This window comes from Mastigoproctus giganteus, chromosome 7, assembly GCF_048544385.1.
Source record: "Mastigoproctus giganteus isolate SK-2022 chromosome 7, ASM4854438v1, whole genome shotgun sequence".
NCBI lineage: Eukaryota > Metazoa > Arthropoda > Arachnida > Uropygi > Thelyphonidae > Mastigoproctus > Mastigoproctus giganteus.
In genome coordinates this window covers 127,909,110-127,935,676 of record NC_143581.1, presented here as the reverse complement: position 1 = coordinate 127,935,676, position 26,567 = coordinate 127,909,110, and the positions used below count along the sequence as shown (strand labels likewise).

At 37.9% G+C, this 26,567-nt stretch overlaps 1 protein-coding gene across 1 annotated transcript in view; it reads right to left on the bottom strand.

Annotated features, from left to right (window-relative positions):
• Positions 1–26,567, bottom strand: part of LOC150083189 (glypican-6-like) — a 303,750-nt gene that overhangs the window by 111,785 nt on the left and 165,398 nt on the right. Inside the window, exons 6-7 of the mRNA XM_090378424.1 lie at positions 23,399–23,526; positions 1,493–1,749 (exon numbers count right to left, since the gene is read on the bottom strand). Coding sequence (XP_090234550.1) covers positions 1,493–1,749; positions 23,399–23,526 — 385 coding nt within the window. The remainder of the gene's footprint in view (positions 1–1,492; positions 1,750–23,398; positions 23,527–26,567) is intronic.

Here is a 26,567-nt window from a genome sequence, read left to right as displayed (position 1 = left end):
CGTCGTCGATCTCACGAATAAAAATAGCCAACTGAGCTGTATCAGTTAAATCCATGCTTTCATCCGATGCCAATGAGTAAAATTTGCATGCTAGCAATTTTGTTTTCAATGTCTCCTCAACATTCAATTCCAGTTCTACTCTCCTAGTAACGGTCATTCGAGACAAGCTTATCTTTTTGAAGGCACTGGCTTTATTTGGGCACACAACTTCAGCTGCTGCTACAAGGACTTCTTCACAAATTCTCCATCAGAAAATGGTTTCGACTTTTTGGAATTTTTTTAGCAATGATATAACTAGCTTTGACATAACTCTCAGCATCCTCCGATACTTTCTTAAAAACTGATTGTTATGATTTTAATGATTTTTTGAGAAGGTTCAGTTTGTCTGGACCTGACCCTGGAGAGTGACGAACTTGGTTGCATGTTTTGTGTCATAATGTTTTTTCAAATTGTATTCTTTGACAGCAGATATTGATTCCTGACATATTAAACAAAGCCCAATATCACAGTCACCAATAAATGGCAGCAGTATAGCATTGTTCTGAATGGTCATGGACTACTGTGAAGTCAAAAAGCTCAAAACAGAATATTTTATTCTAACAGACTTGCTGGGTGTGGACACTGCCCAGAGAGTACTTCCAGCTGGGGTGTACCATCTCAACAACTCAAGAATGAAGTTTAGTAGAGGTGGGCTGATAGTTGAGGCTGTTTAACATGGTTCAGGATGAGTGGATCCTGAAAATATGAAGTCCATGACCTACTTGGACTTCCAGACAATTATAAACTATTTAAACTGTGGCAGTTCTATGAAAACAAGCCAACACCAAGTGGAAGTTTTTTGGCATTGGAAATGATAATGTCCCCATGTCTTACAGGATTTGTGGATGGTGGACAATAAAGTGTCAGTCAGGCTGTCTCAGAACCAAGACTTTACCAGCAATGAAATGTAGTGTGGACCAAACCAGCATTTTGTCAAACTTGCTCTGACAACTGCTTTACAGGAGGAATGAAGTAAAATACTGCCAACACCTACTGGAAGTTGCCAGAAAGTATGCCTAGGTAGGTTGAGGCTGCTAAATGGGTTAAAGTGTCCCTAGTACACATTAGGTTTTTGGTCACAATGTTTTTATTTTGTAGTATATATGTTGTTTTATTTATTACTGAATTTAAAGAATATTTAACAGAATTGCAGAAATTATCATTTCTGTTTGATACAAAAGTGTAGTAGAACCTAATTGAGCAAATAATGTTCATTTAAAATGATTTTGAGTGCTATTATTAAAAATAAAATTTGAGTACACTGAATGATTTGTGTTCTTCTGAGAAATTTGTTGTACAGAATTTCACTCCATTACTTTGGCCACAAAAAGGCCGCATGATGAAAGAAGTATAATCATTAAAATATCAGGAGAAATTTTCATTAAAATATAAAAATATAATGAAACATAATTCAGAGTAGTAGTAGTAGTATAAAATTAAATAAAATACTAACGTGCAATTATAACGACTATATGCACACAAGCTAGTTGCAGTGGTATTTAACCTGGAAGAATTCACATAATGGCACATAAAATAAGGCAACTTAATCCACAATTCTTTTGTTTGTTCAATATTCTTTTTCATTATATGAATTCTGGCTGTATTGCTCCCTGTACGTTTCTGCTTTTCATGAAACTTTGAAATTGAAGCATCAAAGGTTAATTTTAGGTTTCTCTTCTGTAATCTGGGCCTGCCACACTTCTTGAATAACTGAAATTTAAAAATTAACACAAAAGCATTAGTGATCATCAATTAGCAACACATTTTTATGTACTGCAATCAAAATGAACCTACAACCAAAATCAAAAATGAAAACCTTGCTTCTTGCTTTTTTTCAACGTTAATGGAATTGTTATTGCTGTATACATTCTACCAAATCAGACTCAATCAAACATACTACACTGAAGTTCTGATAAGGCTGCATGAAAAAATTCAAAGAAAGATACCTGGATTGTGGAAAGATGGTTGGATGTTTCATCAAGACAGTGAATATAATGTGCTTCCTGTTCACCAGAAACTGGTGAACAGGGTGAAAATGGACCCTACATGCCAGACCTAGCCCTTTCGGCTATTTTCTCTTCCTTAAACTGAAAAGCGCAGTTAAGGGAAACCATTTTCAGTCCATTAGAAGACATTCAGGAAAAAAAAAGACTGAAGAGTGAAAAGGGCTTAGAAGACAATTTCCATGAATGTTTCTGTTCTTGGATGAAATGTATGGAACAGTATGTGTGAAAACTGAAGGCAATTATTTTGAAGGGATAACTTGTAAGGTACAAAATATATTAATATATTTATTTTATCGCAAGAGTCTCGTTATTTAATAGCCATACTTTGTATATAATCATATGTGGACTGTGACATTATGGCAGTTCTAAAGTTATTCCATAATTCATGCAGAATTCTCTTCCCCCCCCCATTTCCACATTCTCTTTCTTTCTTGCCAGGTGATAGAAGTGATGCAACATCTGAGAATTTAATACTTCTCATCACTGCAATTAAACTCCCAGCTCTTTCATTTAAAAACTGAGACCTCACTCATCATTATCCACTTTAGCACTCTAGATTATTCCCCACTGGGGCTTTTGTAATATCAAATCTGTAATATTATCAGGATTGTGTTTAATGATCAAGTCCAGGATATTCTTGTTCCTAGTACTTTCACTAATTTGCTTGTATAGATAGCAATCAGTTAGCTGATACTGTCTCACATGTTCAGCTCCCATTTGCTCCAGTCATTTAACTATACAGGTCATTAAACTCCAGTCATTTAACTATATAGTTAAATGACTAGTCATTTAACTATATCATTTAACTATATTTATTTCACTATATAACTGTATAGTGAAATAAATATTTCACTATACAGGCACTTCCTGGCTTATTATTTCGATTTACGGAAATTCAACTTCACGGAAATTTTTGCTGGCCGGTGCAAACTTAAAAAAATCATGGAAACATATTTTGCATCCCGTAGGAATAAATAGAGGTATTGTGAAAATATCGTAATGTGAACCCAATAACACATTTTTTTTTGGTAATTCATTCCAAGACTTCGGAAGTTGTTTCGATATATAACTAAGCTATTTATCACTCTAAAAGTTCATTTTTATAATGGAATTTGCACTACACTTTCATTGTTATCATATTATAAGAATCGATTTTGAATGTCTTTGTGATATTTTTCCAAAGCACATTTCTGGGGATCACTACTATAAAACAATAGAAGCAATTTGCACTTTCCATTTTATTGGGCTTTTCTGTTAGCGAAATCTATTATAAATGGGTAGTAAACTCGATCTTACTGTATTTGTGATAATACCGATAACTGGAATTCTGTGGGTTTTTACGTTATGGTATTATGAAGAAGAAGAGGTGAAGGTGATTCCTGCAAAACTTCTATTAGAATAAGTAGCGACCTGGAGCAAGGGGTGTGGGTTTCAGGGACGGATGGCAGTCATCGTGAAACAGGTGGGTATATGGGATGTGTTAGAGTAATTAAGAATAAGAATAGGTGCATGTATACTTGAATGTATACCAATGCTAGAAGTATAGTAAATGAATTTGATGAATTTGAAGTGTTGGTCAAGACGTCAAAGGCGGATATTATTGGGATAGCAGAGACGTGGTGTCACACAGATATAAGGAATGCTGAACTGGAATTTGGGGAGTACAATGTGTACAGAAAGGATAGACAGGATAGGAAGGGAGGAGGTGTTATGCTGTTAATAAAGAAAAACATAACATCAAAAGAAGTGCATCCAGTTGATATAGATGAACAGTGCATTGTTGAGTCAGTTTGGTGTGACATAAGCACTGCGAAAGCAAAAATAAGAGTAGGAGTGTGTTATAGGCCTAATGACTCAAATGAGTACAATGAACAATTGTACAGAGAAATAGAGTGGTCTAGTAAATCGGAATGTCTTATAATGGGGGATTTTAACTTCCCAGATATTGACTGGAACTTGTGGGTTGGGCACTCACACACTAGTCAGACTTTTCTGGATTTATTGGATGATTGTTTTCTGCAGCAGCATGTTCGAGAGGCAACCAGAGAAAGTAATACTCTTGATCTGGTTATCAACAGTGATCATTCATGTATTAGGAATTTGCAGATAAAAGAACCACTAGGTGGCAGTGATGACAGTGTACTGATGTGGGATTTACTTAAAGATTTAACTACTATCAGGGGTAAAGGAAAGGGTTTTTGCTTCCGTAAAGGCGAGTACAGTGGTCTCCGACAGTTTTTAAATTCTGTACAGTGGGATGTACTGACGATGTTACCAACAGTAAATTCTAAGTGGGAAGCATTCAAGGAATTAATCGTGGAAGCTACTAAAAGGTTCATACCTATTAAGAAATATTGTTCAAGGTTTAGGCCTAAATGGTTGTCAAATGAACTAATGAGACTTGTAACAGAGAAGAAAAATGCATGGGATGCATATAAATTATCAAGCGACTCAGAAGCCTATGGCAGATATAAGCTAGTCTGTAATCAGGTCACAAAGGAGGTTAGGCAGGCGAAGGCAGATTACGAGAAATCCTTGGCAAAAGATTCTAAGAAAAACAGCAAGGATTTCTTTACTTATATAAACTCTAAAAGGAAGGGGATGAATCTGATTGGTCCACTTGACATCGATGGTTCGACTGTTGATGATCCTGCTCAGATAGCAAACAAACTGAATGAGTATTTTGCATCTACATTCACACGTGAGGAATTATTAAGGTTTGAAAACGGCAGAAGGTTATCAAATTGTAGCAAGATATTTAATGATTTTGTAATAACCGAGAGCAAAGTGGAAGAGAAATTGTTGAAGTTAAACGTAAGAATAGCACCTGGGGTGGATGGGATCTATCCAGTTATATTAAAGGAGGCGGCAAAGCAACTCAGCAAACCTTTAGCCATAATTATGAGAGCATCCTTGGACTCAGGGGAGGTTCCCACGGACTGGAGATGTGCAAATGTATCCCCAATTCACAAAGGGGGATCGAAGGGTGACACGAGTAATTACAGACCAGTTAGTTTAACTTCTGTTCCGGGTAAAATAATGGAGTCACTGGTTAAAGATGCATTGCAGGATCATCTAGACAAGACTGCAGCAATAATTCAGACACAGCATGGGTTTGTTAAGGGAAAGTCTTGTCTGACAAATTTGATAGGATATTATGATGTGGTTACAAAGGAACTGGATGCGAAAAATAATTTTGATATCATATATTTCGATTTCAGGAAAGCTTTTGACACTGTTGCGCATGGAAGACTATTGTGCAAATTGGAGCAGAATGGTATTAAGGGTAATGGATAAAAGGATGGTTAAGGATGGTATTAAGGGTAATGGATAAAAGGATGGTTGCTACAATGGATAAAAGGATGGTTAAGTGCTAGAAGACAGAGGGTGGTAATCAATGGGTGCTGCTCTTCTTGGACTAATGTTATTAGTGGAGTCCCACAGGGTTCGGTGTTAGGTCACTGTTGTTTTGTATATTTATCAATGATATTGATGAAGGTATATCAGGCTTAATGTCGAAGTTTGCAGATGATACAAAGGTTGGCAGGGTTGTTAATGACAGTAATGGCAGTGTGCTACTGAAACAGGATCTAGATAATTTGGGCAGATGGGCTAAGAAGTGGCAACTGAAGTTTAACCTTGACAAATGCAAAGTACTACATATGGGTAGAAGTAACCCCAGAGAAACGTACCAACTGTGTGGTACTACACTTAAGGTAGTAGAAAATGAAAAAGACCTGGGAGTAATTGTGCAGGCAGATATGAAGATTTCTGAGCAATGCAGACAGGCTGCCAGGCATCCTTGGACTCAGGGGAGGTTCCCACGGACTGGAGATCATGGCAGGTCATGGGGTTTTGTCAATGATATATAGGAATTTTGCTAGCAGGGAAAAGGAGGTGATTATCCCTCTGTATAAGGCATGGTCAGGCCACGCCTTGAGTACTGCGTACAGGTCTGGAGGCCTCATTTTAGGAAGGTTGTAGATTTACTTGAGCGTGTACAGAGAAGGGCAACAAGATTGGTGAGGGGAATGAAGGGATCCTCTTACCAAGAGAGGCTTAAGTTCTGCAAATTGCAGTGGCTGGAGACTAGGCACCTGCGCGGTGATCTGATTTAGGTATATAAGGCCTTGAATGGGTTGAACACACTGAATTCTGATGGGATCCTTCACTTGTTCAGATTACGAACCTAAGGGGGCATAAATTCAAATTAAGAAAAGACAGACGTAGAATAGATGTGCGGAAATTTTCCTTTAGCCAGCGGGTGGTTAATTGCTGGAACAAACTTCCATCTGTCGTTGTGGAAGTTGATAGGTTGAATAAATTTAAGGAGGAACTGGACAGGCATTTGGAGGGAATGGTGTGATTTTTTTTTTTGGCTGATGCTGCATAAGCTCATACATTTGCTTTCTTGCATCACATGCCACTACTACTACTACTACTATTATGGTGAAAAGAGTTCCCCTTCACTGAAATCTTCAATCATATAAAAAACATAAATAAATTTTCAGAATCTTCTCTTCATTCCTATTTACATTGGTGAAGGGAAAGGGACCAACGGAAAGTAGAAGTGCTGGCGGTGATAGGAAACAAAACAAAATTGATTTAGAAATGAAGATGATTAATTAAGAAATATGAAGCATGACAAAATTTGTCATCTATTTCATGGAATTAGGCCTCGCTGCTTCAATAGTGAATACTATTTTAAGAAACAGTGCGTGTATAAAAGAACATGTTAAAGGATCAACAATGATCACAAAACAGCATTCAGGTGCTATATCAAAGCTATTAATAATATGGATGGAAAATCAGATTCAGAAGCAAGTGCCCCAGGTCCAATGGCAATTCAAGCAAAAGCAAGAAGTATTTATGAAGATATTAAGGATAAGTATGGTGAATCCCAAGCCAAGTTCGTGGCAAGCAACAGGTGGTTTAAAAGGTTCAAGCATCATGCTAGTTTCCAAAACATTAAAGTATGTGGTGAAGTCACCAGTGCCAATCTGCAGCAGCAGAAAAATTTTGTGATGTGTTGGAAAAAACCCATTCTAAATCTCCACAGCCCTCAACTTTCACAGCAGCATGTTTATCAGCTGGAGAGTTAATTCTGGCAATGATGCTCGAAAGGTAAACTTGCTGCGTTATACCTGTCTCCTCTCTCTCTTTTTTGTAATTTTTTAATTTTGAAATTTTTGCAATTTTGTACACTTTTGAAATTTTTCCTGTGCATGAAATAAAAAAATTGAATAAATAATTCTATTTACATGTTCAGTGAACATTTCTTTTTTTTTGCTTCAATCAAATTCAGCCCGCATAGTCGTGAGTGCTGCATAAGCATTTAGGGAAATTCCGACTTATGTAAAATTTGCCTTACGTAGAGTTCTGCGGAACACAACTCTTATGTTACTCAGATTTGTACTTATTTTATTGTTGGTCAATCTTGTTATTTAACAGTCACACCTTGTAAAATACAAAAGAGTACGACTTTATTAATTATTCATAACTTTTACATCACAATAACTTGTTTAGGACATTATAATTGCCAATAAGTTTTTCCTTTTTTTTTTTTTTTTTTTTTTTCCAGTTATAATACATCAGATTATTACATAAAATGAAATATTTTCTCCATACACACTACAGGAAATGAAATGTAAGCTCTTGTAATTCATTAAATAGCAGTATCTATATAATATCGGTGTAGATACACCATAGTTAACCCATAAATTTGAACTACATATGTAGTGTAAAAGGCATCGTTTTAATACTATCTCATATTGTGGGCGCCTTCACAATGAGATAGCTGGTATTGCACTACTTCAAATAAACAACACTTCTCTAGTAAAGAAAACTACTGTTATTTATTTTCAGAGGATACCACCACCCAGACTATCGTTTCGAGACTAGTGGGCTTCATCATCAGTGGGCGGGCAGGTACCCTGGTGGTGCAACATACCATCACAGTTGCGAAGTTATATCCACAATATGAGAGATGCGAAAGGGTGTTGGTAATAATGTATTTGAAAACAAAATGCATAAGGCATAATCCTTATGGGTTTTGGTAATTAACTATATAATATCGGGTGTGGATACATCATAGTTAACCCATAAATTTGAACTACGTATGCACTGTAAAAGGCATCATTTTAATAGTATCTCATATTGTGGGTGCCTTCACAATGAGATAGCTGGTATTGCACTACTTCAAATAAATAACGCTTCTATAGTAGAGAGAAGACTACTGTTATTTATTTTCAGAGGATTCCACCACCTATATGGGTGCCTTCACTATCTCATGAAGGCACCAACAATATGAGATACTATTAAAACGATGCATTTTACACTACATACGTAGTTCAAATTTATGGCTTAACTATGGTGTATCTACACCGATATTATATAGTTAATTACCAAAACCCATACGGATTATGCCTTGTGCATTTCATTTTCAAATACATTATTACCAACACCCTTTCAAATCTCTCATATTGTGGATATAACTTTGCAACTGTGGCATTTTGCACTACCAGGTTACCTGCCCCCCCAATGATGATGAAGCCCACTAGCCTCGAAACAATCGTATAGGTGGTGGTATCCTCTAAAAATAAATAACATTGTTTATTTGAAGTAGTGCAACACCAGCTATCTCGTTGTGAAGGCACCCACAATATGAGATACTATTAAAATGATGCCTTTTACATTACACATGTAGTTCAAATTTATAGATTAACTATGGTGTATCTATACTGATATTATATAGTTAATTACCAAAACCCATAAGGTTTATGCTTTGTGCATTTCATTTTAAAATTAAATAGCAGATAACATCAAGGGAAAAACACATTTTACAAATTAATCTTCAATCAACTTATGACGAAAATTGTATCGGTGTCATTGTATAATTTGTTCCAATTTTAAAGTTAAATTTAATATTTTGTTTACAAACAAAATATTCTTTCTCTCATCATATGTGTTTTGTGGTTTAGGATATTCCAGGAAAAACTATTTGAGATTTCTTATATTATACCCAAAACCTCTTTTTGACTTATTCATCTCTTTAATTCATCATCATCAGCCATTTTCAATACACTGCAGGATGAAGGCCTCTCCAGCAACTTTCCAGTTCCTTCTGTTTTGAGCACTGGCCATCCATTTACCACCCACAAACTCATGAATTTCATCTATCCATCTCCGCCTTTGTCTTCCAGGTTTTCTTCTAGCTCCTCTTGGGTACCATTCTGTTATTTTCTTAGTCCATATGTCATCATGTCTTCGAGCTGTGTGTCCTGCCCAAGACCATTTTAGTTCTTTAGTTTTGATAAGAATGTCCTTTACTTGAGTTTGCTGCCTAATCCATATGTTTCTCTTCTTATCTAACAGTCTGATTCCCAGTATAATTCGTTCCATTCTTTGTTGTGTAGTTCTCAGCTTATCTTCCATTCTTTTGGTGAGTGGCCAAGTTTCACTTCCATAAGTCATGGTGGGGAGATACATTGGTTCATTATTTTACGTTTCAGAAAAACTGGGATATTGCTCTTCAGTATGTGACTATATTTCCTGAATGCTATCCATCCAAAATTTCTTCTTCTCTTGACTTCCAGCCATTTATCATTATTACAGCTAATAACTTGTCGCAGATAAGTATATGACTACACCTTTTCAATTACTGCTCCTTCAATCATTATTTCCCTTTCTGTGCCATACTTGTTCATCATTACTTTTGTTTTAGCCATATTCATCTTTAGTCCAAAATCCTTGCCAACTGTGCATAACTGATTAAGATTTTCCTCTAATTCTTTGGGATCGTGGCTTATGACCACAATGTCATCTGCAAATCGTAAATGGTTTAGGTACTCTCCATTCACATTGACTCCTTTCTGTGACCAGTCTAATCTTCTGAAAGCTTTCTCAAGGGCAGCAGTAAACAGCTTCGGAGATATTGTGTCTCCTTGTTGAACTCCTTTCTCGATTTTAAATTTCCTACAGTCTTTGTCTAGTCTAATAAAGAAGGTAGCATTCGGACATATTTTCTTCAAAATCATAATATGTGGGGTATCTATGCCTTGTCTTTCCAGTGCCCAAAACATTGCCTTATGCTGTATGGAGTCAAATGTCTTTTCATAATCCACAAATGCCAGGCATAATGGTGTTTTATATTCATTTGCTTTCTCCATTAGCTGTGATATTACGTGAAGGTGATCCATAGTTGAGAAGGTCTGGAGGCCTCATTTCAAGAAGGAAGTAGAGCTGCTGGAACGAGTACAGAGAAGGGCAACAAAATTAGTGAATGGAACAAAGGGGTGCTCTTACGAAGAAAGGCTCAAGTTTTGCAAATTACAGTGTCTGGAGACTAGGCACCAGCGAGGTGATCTGATAGAGGTGTATAAAGCCTTGAATGGTTTGAGCATGCTCAATGCTGATGGGATTCTTCCTCTTGCTCAGAATAATCACCTGAGAGGGCATAAATTCAAATTGAGGAATGACAGATGTAGGATAGACGTGAGGAAATTTGCCTTTAGCCAATGGGTGGTTGGTTGGTGGAACAGACTTCCATCCCTAGTCGTGGAAGTTGATAGCCTAAATAAGTTTAAGGCTCAGCTGGACAGATATATCGAACGAACAGAGGAGTGAAGAGGAAGTGGTTATTTTTTATTTATTTATTTTTTTTTTTGGCTGATGCTGCATAAGCTTGCTTTCTTGCATCAAATGACTTTACTAATGCTAATGCTGTCCTAAAGCCAGCTTGCTCTTTCGGTTGAATCTCATCAAGTATTCTTTCTAATCTGTTAGTAATGACCATTGTGAACAACTTGTAGATTAGCAGAGGCATATGATGCAACAAAACAAGCTTATGCAGCATCAGCCAAAAAAAAAAAAAAACCCCCTTCCACTTCATCCCTCCATTCGTTCGGAATACCTGTCCAGCTGGCTGCAAGATTCGTTCGAATCTTGCAGCCACTGTTTTTGTATATAGTGGTAGGGAATTCAAATTTTTAATTGAGGTAGTTAGGTAGCTCTAACGTATAATTTATAGAGTAATACACTTCACTGTTTCTATTAGATAGCGTACTATTGACATTTAATTAATTTAATTTATTGATTTTATTAATTTAAAGTATCATGCCCCAAACTAGAGCAGCAAAGCAACGGGCACAAAGTGGCAGGAGTGCTGTGACTTGGGGGAGAACTGAAGGGGGCGATTCTCCAACGCATCACAGCCTAAAAAAATGTGCAACGTGAAATGTTTGCCGAACTCTCTTGAATGGAACATGACATTGCCATGGGGGATGTCTTTGTGTGTGCACGATGTAAGGAAATCAGGCGACAACTCAGCATTGTTATGGGCCTATATGAGAGTTTGAAGGACAGGGTGGATGCCCTCGAAAGATCTAAATTGAGGGGCCCCATCAGGCTCTCAGCTACACACATCAACGCCAGAGCTTGCACTTGGTCATCACGCAACACAGCGGCAACCACCAAGGCAGAATGGGCTGGTCCCACAGGAACTAGTAGTTGCTGGTGACTATTGTCAGGGAAACGGGAAACATGCTTTGTAAAAAGGATAGGTGGAACAGGACCAGGGTATGTCTGCCAGGGGCAAAGGTTGATGACGTTGTAGAGTGGATATCATCTTTTAAGGGCACAAAAGGTGATATAGTTGTACACGTTGGCACTAATGATATTAGGAGTAGGAGACCAGCAGAATTACTTAACAAGTACAGGTCACTGTTGAACAAAAGCCGAGAATTACGGTTGAATTTGAAAGTGTCTGCAATTCTGCCCAGACACGATAGAAGGGAGTATATGATGAGAGCCTTGTCGATCAATTCAGCCCTGGAAAGAATGTGCAAGGCTCAAGGGGTAGAATTTTTTTCAGCCTGGACTGTACTTGTTAACAGGAGAGACTGCTTCTATAGGGATGGGATACACTTAAATAGAAAGGGTGCAAGAATATTTGCTGATGCTATCGAGGCAGTGTTAGGTGGGTCGGAAAACTGATAGCTTGGGGGATACAAGGACTAATAGTTTAACAGTAGCCGTAGGCAGAGGTGAAAGTGATTCTTGCACAACTTCTATTAGAATAAGTAGCGACCTGGAGCGAGGGGTGTTGGGGGTTTCAGGGATGGATGGCAGTTATCCTGAAATAGGTGGGTATATGGGATGTGTTATGGTAACTAAGAATAGGAGTAGGAGCATGTATACCAATGCTAGAAGTATAGTAAATAAATTTGATGAATTTGAAGTGTTGGTCACGACATCAAAGGTGGATATTGTTGGGATAGCAGAGACGTGGTGTCACACAGATATAAGGAATGCTGAACTGGAATTTGGGGAGTACAATGTGTACAGAAAGGATAGACAGGATAGAAAGGGAGGAGGTGTTATGCTGTTAATTAAGAAAAACATACAATCAAAAGAAGCGCATCCACTTGATATAGATGAACAGTGCACTGTTGAGTCAGTTTGGTGTGACATAAGCACTGCGAAAGCAAAAATAAGAGTAGGAGTGTGTTATAGGCCTAATGACTCAAATGAGTACAATGAACAATTGTACAGAGAAATAGAGTGGGCTAGTAAATTGGAATGTCTTATAATGGGGGTTTTAACTTCCCAGATATTGACTGGAACTTGTGGTTTGGTCACTCACACACTAGTCAGACTTTTGTGGATTTATTGGATGATTGTTTTCTGCAGCAGCATGTTCGAGAGGCAACCAGAGAAAGTAATACTCTTGATCGCGTTATCAGCAGTGATCATTCGTGTATTAAGAATTTGCAGATAAAGGAACCACTAGGTGGCAGTGATGACAGTGTACTGATGTGGGATTTATTTAAAGATTTAAATACTATCAGGGGTAAAGAAAAGGGTTTTTGCTTCTGTAAAGGTGAGTACAGTGGTCTCCGACAGTTTTTAAATTCTGTACAGTGTGATAAACTGACGATGTTACCAACAGTAAATTCTAAGTGGGAAGAATTCAAGGAATTAATCGTGGAAGCTACTAAAAGTTTCATACCTATTAAGAAATATTGTTCAAGGTTTAGGCCTAAATGGTTATCTAATGAACTAATGAGACTCGTAATAGAGAAGAAAAATGCGTGGGATGCATATAAATTATCAATCGACTCAGAAGCCTATGGCAGATATAAGCAAGTCTGTAATCAGGTGACAAAGGAGGTTAGGCAGGCGAAGGCAGATTACGAGAAATCCTTGGCAAAAAATACTAAGAAAAACAGCAAGGATTTCTTTACTTATATAAACTCTAAACGGAAGGGGATGAATCTGATTGGTCCACTTGACATCGATGGTTCGACTGTTGATGATCCTGCTCAGATAGCAAACAAACTGAATGAGTATTTTGCATCTACATTCACACATGAGCAATTATTAAGGTTTGAAAATGGCAGAAGGTTATCAAATTGTAGCAGGATACTTAATGATTTTGGAATAACTGAAAGCAAAGTGGAGGAGAAATTGTTGAAGTTAAACATAAGAAAAGCACCTGGGGTGGATGGGATCTATCCAGTTATATTAAAGGAGGCAGCAAAGCAACTAAGCAAACCCTTAGCCATAATTATGAGAGCATCCTTCGACTCAGGGGAGGTTCCCACGGACTGGAGATGTGCAAATGTATCCCCAATTCACAAAGGGGGATCGAAGGGTGACACGAGTAATTACAGACCAGTTAGTTTTACTTCTGTTCCGGGTAAAATAATGGAGTTACTGGTTAAAGATGCATTGCAGGATTATCTAGACAAGACTGCAGCAATAATTCAGACACAGCATGGGTTTGTTAAGGGAAAGTCTTGTCTGACAAATTTGATAGGATATTATGATGTGGTTACAAAGGAACTGGATGCAAAAAATAATTTTGATATCATATATTTGGCTTTCAGGAAAGCTTTTGACACTGTTGCGCATGGAAGACTATTGTACAAATTGGAGCAGAATGGTATTAAGGGTAAGTTGCTACAATGGATAAAAGGATGGTTAAGTGGGAGAAGACAGAGGGTGGTAATCAATGGGTGCTGCTCTTCTTGGACTAATGTTATTAGTGGAGTCTCACAGGGTTCGGTGTTAGGTCCACTATTGTTTTGTATATTTATGAATGATATTGATGAAGGTATATCAGGCTTAATGTCAAAGTTTGCAGATGACACAAAGGTTGGCAGGGTTGTTAATGACAGTAATGGCAGTGTGCTACTGCAACAGGATCTAGATAATTTGGGCAGATGGGGTACGAAGTGGCAACTGAAGTTTAACCTTGAGAAATGCAAAGTACTGCATATGGGTAGAAGTAACCCCAGAGAAACGTACCAACTGTGTGGTACTACACTTAAGGTGGTAGAAAATGAAAAAGTCCTAGGAGTAATTGTGCAGTCAGATATGAAGTTTTCTGAGCAATGCTAGCAAAATTCCTATATATCATTGACAAAACCCCATGACCTGCCAGGGCAGGTCATGAGGTTTTGTCAATGATATATAGGAATTTTGCTAGCAGGGATAAGGAGGTGATTATCCCTCTGTATAAGGCAATGGTCAGGCCACGCCTTGAGTACTGCGTAAGGGTCTGGAAGGCTCATTTTAGGAGGGTTGTAGATTTACTTGAGCGTGTACAGAGAAGGGCAACAAGATTGGTGAGAGGAATGAAGGGATCCTCTTACCAAGAGAGGCTTATGTTCTGCAAACTGCATTGGCTGGAGACTAGGCACCTGCGTGGTGATCTGATTGAGGTATATAGTCTTGAATGGGTTGAGAACGCTGAATTCTGATGGGATCCTTCCACTTGTTCAGATTACGAACCTAAGGGGGCATAAATTCAAATTAAGAAAAGACAGATGTAGAATAGATGTGTGGAAATTTGCCTTTAGCCAGCGGGTGATTAATTGCTGGAACAAACTTCCATCTGTCGTTGTGGAAGTTGATAGGTTGAATAAATTTAAGGAGGAACTGGACAGGCATTTGGAGGGAATGGTGTGATTTTTTTTTTTTTTTGGCTGATGCTGCATAAGCTCATACACTTGCTTTCTTGCATCACATGCCACTACTACTACTACTACTAATTCTAATGGTGAAAAGGAGGACCACCAACATCACGGCAAGGACGATCATCATCAGAAGACGGGAAGGTGCCCTGAACCCACTGTAGTTATGTCTAGCACTCAAGCTACTCTCCACCATGGACCCTCCCTCCCTCCCCTGATATACACAAATGATATCAAACTCTATGTAGCAACTAAAGATACTCCAAAAGCTACTCGAAGTCACCGAAGACAGCACTGACTTGGATCTAATTTGGCTTAGACAAATTAAATGTAAGACCTATGGATAGACAAATGAAATGTAAGACCTATGGATAGACAAATGTAATGTAAGATTCATATAAGATGAGCCTGCATCCTCCCCTAAAATGTCTGGGGAGGATGCAGGCTCAAAAGTTAGAACACACACAGAGTTCAAGATCCGCCTGACTGAGAAGCATGCTAAAAACAAAGCTGAATGCCAGGAAAATTGAGCGATACACATCTAAGCAGTCCCAGTACTAACATAGTACTGGGACTGCTTTGGGATCATAGTTTGGACCAATACAAGAAGCACAGAGACCTAAGACAGGAAGTCAGAGAAATGTGGCTGATGGGGCAAAACATCAACCGATCAACACATTAACTACTGGCATGGTGCCAAAGAGTCTACATAAGAGCTTAGCAGAAAAAACATGATGTACAAAGAATTTCAGACAGTCACAATCCTGAACACCTGTAGGATAGTCAGAGAGTTCCTCGACTGATGATAGTAACCAGACGTAACCACCAACCTCATGCACTTGGTAGCAGTATCCATTGAAGAATGGAAAAGAAACCCATAAGGAGAAGCAAATAAACACTTATTGACTCCCTCCTCACAAAAGTATATATTCAGCTGAGTGCTGAATTTTCCCAGGGTGCATGTCTCAACCACCCATGGATCCAACGTACTCCATTCACACCACTCTGCATGGTTTTTGCCGTTTTAAGAAATGTTATTTATTTTTTTCTTTCATACCATTTTTTTAAAAAATCACTTAAGTTGATGTTATGAGTTGTATTATTAGATGTATTCAGTTAGAAGTAAATGCTGGGAATTTGTAAATTAAATCTTCGCATGGTGGCAACACTGCCTTCAGTTATTTGTTTCTTGACCTTGAGAGTTCCATGCAGCAACCTTGTGCTGAAAATTGAGTATAATGTTTTCACACAAGTGTTTGAATAACAATCCAAACTTATTTTGTTATATTTGTGCCAGTTTTCCTCAAGCAAAGACAAGATATTACAGAAGTTGTAAAAAATGTGTATTATGTTTATTTGGAGTGAAATTCAGTGACCAAGACCAGAATGAACCCCATATAAAATTTTCCATACTTATATAGAAGCATTGCGATTGTAAAAAAATGGTAAAAAGAAGGCTTTGCAGTTCCCATAATTTGGTGGCAAACAACAAAACCGCTGGGATAACTGTTACTTTTGCTTAGTTAATGTAGAATGATACAATGCAAAGGGTAAGAAGGGCATTGTGTATTCTAATATTTCAGCTGCCATTAGACCAGTCTCACATGAAGATGACCTGCTGATTCCACGCCCTCCACTTATATTGGAGAATGTAGCAGCAGAGAATGTTGTTGTTGGTTTAAGAATTTATTAGGCACATCAGCAACCATGGCCATAGTGCACCATCAGAGAATACTGAAAGTGAGGCTTATGAAGATGAAATTGAGGTGTATACACCTGGAGACATTGAGTCCAGCACTCAACTGTTTTCACAGCATCAACTCAATGATCTGGTAAGAGATTTAAATTTATCAAAGGAATCTGCAGAACTCCTTGGTTCTAAACTTATTTTAAAAAATCTTCTAACATGTGGAGCATTTTTCTCATGGGACAGACACAGAAAACGAGAACTAGTCCCCTACTTTTCTGAGTATGATATATGGTTTTTTGCAGTAATACATTAAGTAAACGGCTTAATGAACTATTCAGGAATTAGTTACAATCCTACACAATGGAGACTCTTTATTGACTCATCAAGGAGTCTCAAAGGTGTGTTGCTCCACAATGGAAATAAATATGGGTCAATTCCAGTAGCTCACTCTGTGCATTTGAAAGAAACATATGAGAACATGAAGCAGCTGTTGACAAATATTAAGTATGAACAACATAGTTGGTTGTTTGATCTGTGCTGATTTTAAAGTGATAGGCATGTTACTTGGAAAGCAATCTAGCTACACAAAAATGCCTTGCATTTTGTGTGAGTGGGACAGTCAGGCAAAGAGTAAGCACTGGGATATCAAAGTCCAGCCAAAGGGGGGGGAGAGTCAGTTTGTTGCCTGGATCAAAGAACTACATTCTTTGATTCAGGCAACTACTGTTTTTATTTCAAGACTGGTATGCATTACCCGGTATCTCTATCAATTGGAGCTGCATCCCATCATGCGGGTAGGAGGCTCCAATTGGATTAGGTATCATCCAAAAACAAAGCCTTGAGGCCTGTAAACTGTTTTGGTTTTGTACCTGGTAGGGTTAAGTATGATTTTAAAAGCTGCATCCAGGCTCTTCAAATAAGCTTATATATGTATATTGCCTAGTCAAACCATCATGATCACCTACTTAATAGTGAGTACATATCCTCTTGTCACCAATATCACTGCCACATGGTGAGGCATAGATTCTATAAAGCCTCTGAACATTGCAGGAGGTATGCTCTATCATGTTGCCAGGACTGCATCTTGTAGATCAATGACAGGCCGTGGTTTTATTGCAGTGCTCGCCATCCGTTCAATATTTCTTTGGAAATAAATTGATATTAATAATAATAATAAAACTAATCACAAACGACCTTCATATGTATGCCATAATAGGGTCACATGTATGTGGCCAACATGGCTTCTCAAGAAGTAAAGTAAACGAATCGGCCACATAAATGCGACATAAAAAAGACTTCTGTTTTTTTGATATTTTAAGCAAAAAAAAGACAACACTGTCATTACAATATTTATTTTAGAATTACTAATCAAATTACTTGCTAAATATTTTTTGATCCCTGAGAAATTTTTTTCTTAAACATGGGTAAACCACCTCATCCTACCTTGACTTCGCAGTCAAGGTAGGATGAGGTGGTTAGCTGTTGGGTAAACTGTATGTTTTTTTTTTTTTTTTTTATGAGAACCCCAAACATGAGAGGTATTAGAACCTATAGTACTTAGTACCGTGCTTGGGTTGGGTGTTGAGAAGACGAAAGAAGATATTTGTTAACATTGGACTTGAACTTCTGTAGATTGTAATTTTCAGGAAATACGTATGAAGGAAGGTTGTTCCAGAAAACGGCAGTTGAATGAATAATGAGGAAGATGAAAAGTTGGTCCTGTGGGTTTGAAGTTGGACAGTAAATGGATGTTGGCTGGTGGCGGCACGCGTTCGGACTGTTTTGAAAGAGAGAGCGGGAATTATAGAAGCCAATTCAGAAGAACAGTGCCCATGGAAGTATCTGTAGAAGAGGCATGCAGCAGAAACAGTGCATCTATGAGAAAGCGAGTGGAGAGAGAGAGACTCTGTTAGAGATGAATCATTAATTAACCTAACTGCCCTCTTCTGAATGGAATCAAGAAGCCTGAGAGAGGTTTTGGGGGCACCACTCCAGATGTGGGAACAATATTCCATGGCAGGGCAGATTTGCGATTTATACAGAGTGAGCAGCTGTTTGGAAGAAAAGTAATGCCGACAGCGAAAGAGAAAACCAAGTTTTTTAGATGCAGAGGAAGCAAAATTTGTAATGTGCTTGTGCCAAGAGAGATTAGAAGTCAGGGTAATCCCCAATAGAGATATATCATTTTGCCTAGAAATCGGAGTGTCACTAAAGATAACCATAGGAGCAGAAGCATTCTTTTTGCGAGATATAAGACAAGACTGAGTTTTAGAAGGGTTGAAATCAACTAAGTTGTCTTTGCCCCACTGGAGAATTACCTGAAGATCGGCATTTAAGGAATTGGCAGCAGATTTTTGAGAAGTTGAAGCTGATTGAGCAGGACAAGGTTTCTCAAAATGGAAAGTGGAATGCAATGTGCTATCATCGGCAAAACTATGGATAGGATTTCCAGTCAATGGAAGAAGGTCATTGATATACAAGAGGAAAAGAGTGGGGGAAAGAACTGAACCTTGGGGGACACTGGCATTAGTGGAGAAGTTCGAAGACAGAGAGCCATCTACCATCACCCTCAGTGAGCGATCAGAGAGAAAACTAGATAACCAATTACTAAAAACAGTTGGCAAACCATAAGATGGAAGCTTGTTTAGAAGACCTTTATGCCAAACACGATCAAAAGCCTTTGAGATGTCAAGAGCAACTACTTGTGTTTCACCGAACCTTTCCACTGAATTACTCCATAAATGGGTAACATAAGCCAGAATATCACCAGTGGATCGACACTGACGGAATCCATACTGGCGGTCGTTGATCAGATGGAAGGTTTCTAGGTAGTTTAAGAGTTGGTGGTTAATTAATTTCTCCATTACTTTAGAAAGAGTAGAAGTAATTGCAATGGGACGATAATTGGATGGGAGGGTTTTGTCACCCTTTTTAGGAACTGGCTGGATATGAGCAAATTTCCAAGTAGCAGGAAAAACACCTTTGGAATAAGAAAGTGAAAAAAGGCGACAAAGAATAGGAGTAAGTTCAGGAGTACAGGTTTTGAGAACAAGTGGAGAAATACCATCAGGACCTGGAGCTTTCTTAGCATCAAGATTCATCAAAATCCTTCTGATATCCTTTTGACGGAAGACCACAGGAGGCATTGAACGAAGCGTGTTAGGAATGGTGGGAGGTGTTTTACCAAGATCATTAATACATGAGCTGGAAGAAAAATGGGATGCTAGCAGGTCAGCTTTATCCTTGGCTGAAGTGACAACAGAACCATCTGGTTTGGACAGAGGTGGGAGCAGAGATGGGCAAAAGTTGCGGCCAATAGCTTTGGCAAGAGACCAGAATGCTCGGCTACCATTAGGGCAAGAGGCAAGTTTTCTACTCTTAGCATGTTCAAACTCTAGTTTGGACTGATTAATAACTGCTTTACAATTGTTGCGAGCTTTGGTGTAGGCAGAAAATGAAACTGAAGAATTAGAAACAAGCCAATTACAATATGCAACATTCTTCTCTTGGACAGCCTTAGCACATTTATTGGAAAACCAAGGTTTAGATAAAGGACGAGATTTTAAAGTGGAGTGTGGGATAAAGGATTCCATTCCTGCAAGAATAATTTCACTGACACGATCTGAGCAAACATTGACATCAGAAGTTTTGAAACTTCTGATGTCAATAATCCGACACACAGTAATCCGACCAAGGAAAAGAAGAAAAGAAGTCTCGCAGGTCATCCCATTTTGCATTCTTGTAATGCCAAACAATACGAGGTTGGGAATAGCCATGAGATAAAGGTTCCATTAGAGAAGAGACAATCACCAAGTTGTGATCTGAAGTGCCTAAATGACCTCTCACTTCGACCGTGTACTTAGAATGGTTGTTTGTGAGAAAAAGATCAAGCGTATTGGCTGTATGATTAGGATTGTCCGATATTCTGGTAAGTAAATGAATAATCTGTGCTAGGTCATTAGTAATTGCAAAAGCCTCAGCATCTCAACCTGCTGGGTCGGTGTGACTAGAAAATGGAAGCCAGCTGGAGTTGTGAACATTAAAATCACCAAGGAAAATTACCTCACTGTTAGGAAAATTGGACTGGAGAAAGTCAAGTTGCAAAGAGAGGAAGTCAAAGAACTCCAAGTGATTAGTGGAGTTGGGAGAACGGTAGAGACAACAGATGAATTTGAAACAATGAGGTAGAGAGATTTTAAGCCAGAGAAGATCAAAGAGAGGAGACTCCAAATTGCCAAGTCTCTGACAGGGAATATCAGAACGGACATATGCACAAGTACCACCTTTGAGGCGAAAGGAATCATACAGCGAATAATTTGGACATCTGAGATGAGCAGTAGTTGAATCAACTGATAACTGAGATTCTGTCAGAAAAAGTACATGGGGTTTGGAAGACTGCAAGTGGAAATGGACATCGTTGAGATTAGAACTGAGACCATGTATATTTGTGAAATGAATTAGCAAGTCCTTGGGAGGTTTAGATCTTTTCGCAGATAAGCTTGCTCTATTAGTTTGACAATTCATGGTGTATTCAATAGTAAAAAAAAGTGGGTGGGACATGCTGTATGAAGTAATGAAATTTTTGGATATGGTGTACATGTGGTAAGAATATACCCAGATCCTTGACATAACGTGGCCTTGACAATGCTCCCTGCATACACACTACTCGGACTCCCTCCAGTCACTATCTGGCAGAGTAGAGGTAGCAAAATTATACACTAGCTGATCCGGAAGCCTCCTAGAGAGTTACCAATAGGTTTGGTCCGGTGTACTAACTAGCGGCCGGCCTGCGAATACCGTTTTAGAGCTGTACCCTCGAAATGTAAGGAATATTGGATCTCGCCACGACATTCATCATAACCTCAAAAGTCATCAATCATACTGAATGATGGAAGAGAGAGGGAAGGGTTGGCTGGAACTTAGCTCTAGAGACTAAACATGGGTTCCACCACTTCAAGCCTCCAATAAGCAAAGCAGTGGTATTTCACCGGTTGATGAGAGTCATCTACCACCTAGTACTGCCTGGTAACATAGAGGGGTGGTGTTCCTCCATGTGGTGTGAGCGCCACACCTCGACCCCTGCTTACGTTGATTCACACCTGGGTGGTCACCCACCATATACTTGTGCATGGAGGTTATAATTAGGATTACTAACAGTCCCACCATCGTGAAGGTGCAAGCAGAGGATTTGGCTGTCACAGACCGTCCGGACTTCGCCGAAATTGGGTCCACTTGACTTGAGTGTCACCCAAATATCAGTTCCATCATTGTTTTAGACTCCCAGGTAGCAAGTACAGCTTGTCTGGCATATCTGAGAGAATGTCTGTGACAACCTCAAGGATCAGAATTTACCAGAATATGTGCTAAAATAACCACCGGTGATCCATCAAACTCAATAATCAGCACCCCACAGTCCCAACGCTGCCAGATTAGTGACGGTCAACCTGTCTCCATGTAATAGGTATGAAAGCAACTCAATGAGTTTTTTCTCATGTGGTTTGCAGCCTTGATCCCAGAAAGCATCGCAACAGTAGAGCATTAAAATGGTGACAGTGAAGGAGAAAGCAATGTGTGTGTTGTGGCTGTAGGATACCAAATCTCCAGTAACTGTAAAGAGATATTTTCAATGGGAATTCCAGAAAGATCTACATACAGAACAATGAGACAATGGTTGAAACAATTTCAAGAAACCAGCAGTGTGCTGCATCAGAAAGGTGCAGGTATGCATAGTGCTTCTGCAGATAAAGTTTCAGAAATTAAGGAAGTGTTTACCCAAAGTCCTACAAAATCTATCTGCCATGACACACTACAATGAGAGAAATTCACTATACACATTCTGAACTGTATAGACCAAGATGAGTTCTTTCTGGAAAATGTTGTTTTCGGAGATGAAGAAATATTCTACTTGTCTTGTAAAGTTAATAGATACAACTGTCACAAATGAGGATCTGAAAATCTCCACTCAGTTCCTTAACACAAGCAGAACAGTCCCAAGGTAAATGTGTGATGACACTGTTCTTCAATCACGTATTTTTCTTCCACAAAAACAGTGAACTTCGCAAATTACCTAGATATGATCAAAATGTATGTAGCCATGTATTCTACCAGCAAGATAGGGGTACCTCCATACTGGAGGTTGCATAGTCCTCAATAAAAAATTTTGTAACTAATGGATTGGTCAGGAATGTCCCATTCCATGGTCTTCTCGTTCCCTGGGTGTTATACCTATGGGTTTCTTTGTATGGGGATATGTAAAGAACAAGATACATATGCCAAAAAAAGTTAACAATGTCACAGAATTAAAAGACTGGATTGAACAGGCAGTGACTTCATTTCCAAAGGAATTCTTCAAAACACGAAATCACTACTGCCTTGACATTCTATGTGATACCAAAGGTTCCTGTGTGGAGGTTTACTGAAGTGCAGTTGTGTGATAAGAAATTCTGAGTTGCTTTATTAAGTGCAGCAAACCATTTTACAACCTATTACAATAAAATGTTAAACGAGCTTCAAAATCAGGCAAATAATTTACAGACACACTGTACTGTGGTGAAAAGAGTAATACTTGGGCAAAGAGTTAATTTAAAATAAGTAACATGTAAAATAAATAATATAAAAAAGAAAATTTGAAGGAAACAGGCATTTGGATTAAAAATTTATGAGATTTTAAAGATAAGTGCTTATACTTGCTGAGAAAGAACATAGCCCACTTCTTGAAAATGCAAAGTGATATCTCTAATATCAAACAGAGGATCCAATACAGACTCAAGACTTAAATGCTCTTCGAGTTGGGATATTATTTTTATAATGGCATCTGAAATTGAATTGACCAATTTTAACCAATTTTAAGATGAAATTTAAAAATGTATCATTAAGTGAAAGTCATGAAAGATGTTTTACAGCAGTGGTAGTCAACTTCTTCTTTTTTTTTTTTTTTTTAATAGCCATCAAGAGATTTTCAAATAACTGAGTACTCCTTAAAATTTTTTTGATTACCTTAATATCTGGTACATTTTTTTAAAGTTAATTTAAAAGGCCCTATATATATGTTTGTGTTAGCTTATTATATGAAAAGTTATTTATATAAATATATAAAAATATGATTATCATGACATGAAACATCTTTTAATATTTCTACATGCTCATCAAAAGGACCTTGCCAATCCTAGGAATATATACTTACTATTTCTTTAAAGCATGGCAATAACTATTTACATTAACAGATAATCAGCACTCTTAAATAATGCTCATCAAAAGGACCTTGCCAATCCTAGGAATATATACTTACTATTTCTTTAAAGCATGGCAATAACTATTTACATTAACAGATAATCAGCACTCTTAAATACTGTTAAATTTACTTTTTTTTTTGTTTACTTTAAGCTTTGTTACTTTTGAGTCTTCAAGTTTATATCCTTATATTTCTCTCTCTCTCCTTAAGATTTTTTTGATTACCTTAATATCTGGTACATTTTTTAAAGTTAATTTAAACTGCCCTATATATATGTTTGTGTTAGCTTATTATATGAAAAGTTATTTATATAAATATATAAAAATATGATTAAAATATATACATATATATATATATTTTAATCATATTTTTATATATTTATATAAATAACTTTTCATATAATAACTTCAACAGCTTTTTTACAATCTCTGCAAAGATTCATGTCCAATGTGTGTGAGTTGTGCATGTGGAAAGATTTGGAGACAAATGGAAATTAATTTAAAAAACTAAAATTATCCTGATCTAAGAAGTGTACACTTCTTATTTTGGTTCATCATACTAAAGATGAAGTCACATTGTGAATTAAAATGAAAATAAAGGAAAAAAGCACTTGAAGATGGTAGTACCTAAGGCTTTGAACTTTCAAATTTTCCTCTTTACCTAGAAGCAATTTCAATGGATGAAATGTAGAATGATATTAAAAGTAGATATCCTATGAAACACGGTACTACGTGTAAAATATTTTTTGCAGGTGTGCAGAAAAATTTCACATGATCAAGGGTGCCATATCTGTAAAAACTCTGAAGCTAAATGAATATTAAAAATGCTATGTGAAAAATATACAGTTCTCCTTCAATTTGTGTGAGAATTACATTCCATGAAAACACTGTGCAGTACAAATCTGCACAATGAAACATAGTCTATATGAAATAATGGGGTTCTGTTCCTGTACACAGAAAAAATATTTAACATTTTACAATTGTTTTCATTTACAAAAAAATACAAAACAAGTCCAAAAAATTATGCTTGGTAATACATCCAGATTTTCAATTTAAATCCATTGCTTCTTTGATGCTGTCTTACTATGATAAACTTGCAACAGTAGCTGGTGCTTTTTGGAAAATATCAGTTAAAGCTGTTGTCTTTGCAGCACACTGTTTTTCTGTATATTACTTCCTAAGGAGTTAAAGCTAATGATAAAAAAGCCGTGAAGTAGGGTTGAATTTGAAAGTGTCTGCAATTCTGCCCAGACACGATAGGAGGGAGTATATGATGAGAGCCTTGTCGATCAATTCGGCCCTGGAAAGATTGTGCAAGGCTGAAGGGGTAGAATTTTTTTCAGCCTGGACTGTACTTGTTAACAGGAGAGATTGCTTCTACAGGGATGGGATACACTTAAATAGAAAGGGTGCAAGAATATTTGCTGATGCTATCGAGGCAGTGTTAGGTGGGTCGGAAAACTGCTAGCCTGGGAGGAGACAAAGACTAATGGATTAACAGTAGCCACGGGCAGAGGTGAAAGAGATTCTTTCACTGCTTCTATTGGAATGAGCAGAAGCCTGAAAAACAAGATGCAGGATATTTCAGAGACTGCTGGAAGTCATTGCGGTACAAGTAAACACATGGGTTGTGTTAGGGTAGCTAAGAATAGAAACAGGTGCATGTATACTTGCGTGTACACTAATGCTAGGAGTTTAGTAAATAAATTTGATGAATTTGAGGTATTACTCAAAACATCAAAGGCAGATATTGTTGGGATATCAGAGACGTGGTGTCACACAGATATAAGGAATGCAGAACTGGAATTTGGGGAGTACAACGTCTACAGAAAGGATAGACAGGATAGGAAGGGAGGAGGGGTTATGCTATTAGTTAAAAAACACATAAAATCCAAGGAAGTGAAGCCAGTTGACATCGCTGGACAGTGCAGTGTTGAGTCAGTTTGGTGTGACATAAGCATAGGTAAATCAAAATTGAGAGTAGGAGTGTGCTATAGGCCTAATGACTCTGATGAGTATAATAAGATACTGTACAGGGAAATAGAATGGGCCAGTAAATCAGAGAGTCTTATAATGGGGGATTTTAATTTCCCAGATATTGACTGGAATTTGTGGGTTGGTCACTCACACACTAGCAAGCCTTTTGTGGATTTATTGGATGATTGTTTTCTACACCAGCATGTTCAAGAGGCAACTAGAGGGAGTAATACTCTTGATCTGATTATCAGTAGTGATTCTTCATGCATTAGGAATCTGCAGATAAATGAACCACTGGGTGGCAGTGATCACAGTGTGCTGAAGTGGGATTTACTCAAGGAGGTAACTACCATCAGAGGTAAAGGGAAGGGTTTTTGCTTTCGTAAAGGCGACTATGCTGGTCTGAGACAGTATTTAAATTCTATACAGTGGGACCAACTGATGATGTTACCAACAGCAAATTCAAAATGGGAAGCATTCAACGAACTAATCTTGGAAGCTACCAGGCTTTACATACCAACCAAGAAATATTGTTCAAGGTTCAGGCCTAAATGGTTGTCAGATGAACTAATGAGACATATGGCAGAGAAGAAAAATGCATGGGATACATACAAATTAATGGGTGACGTGGAAGCCTATGATAGATAT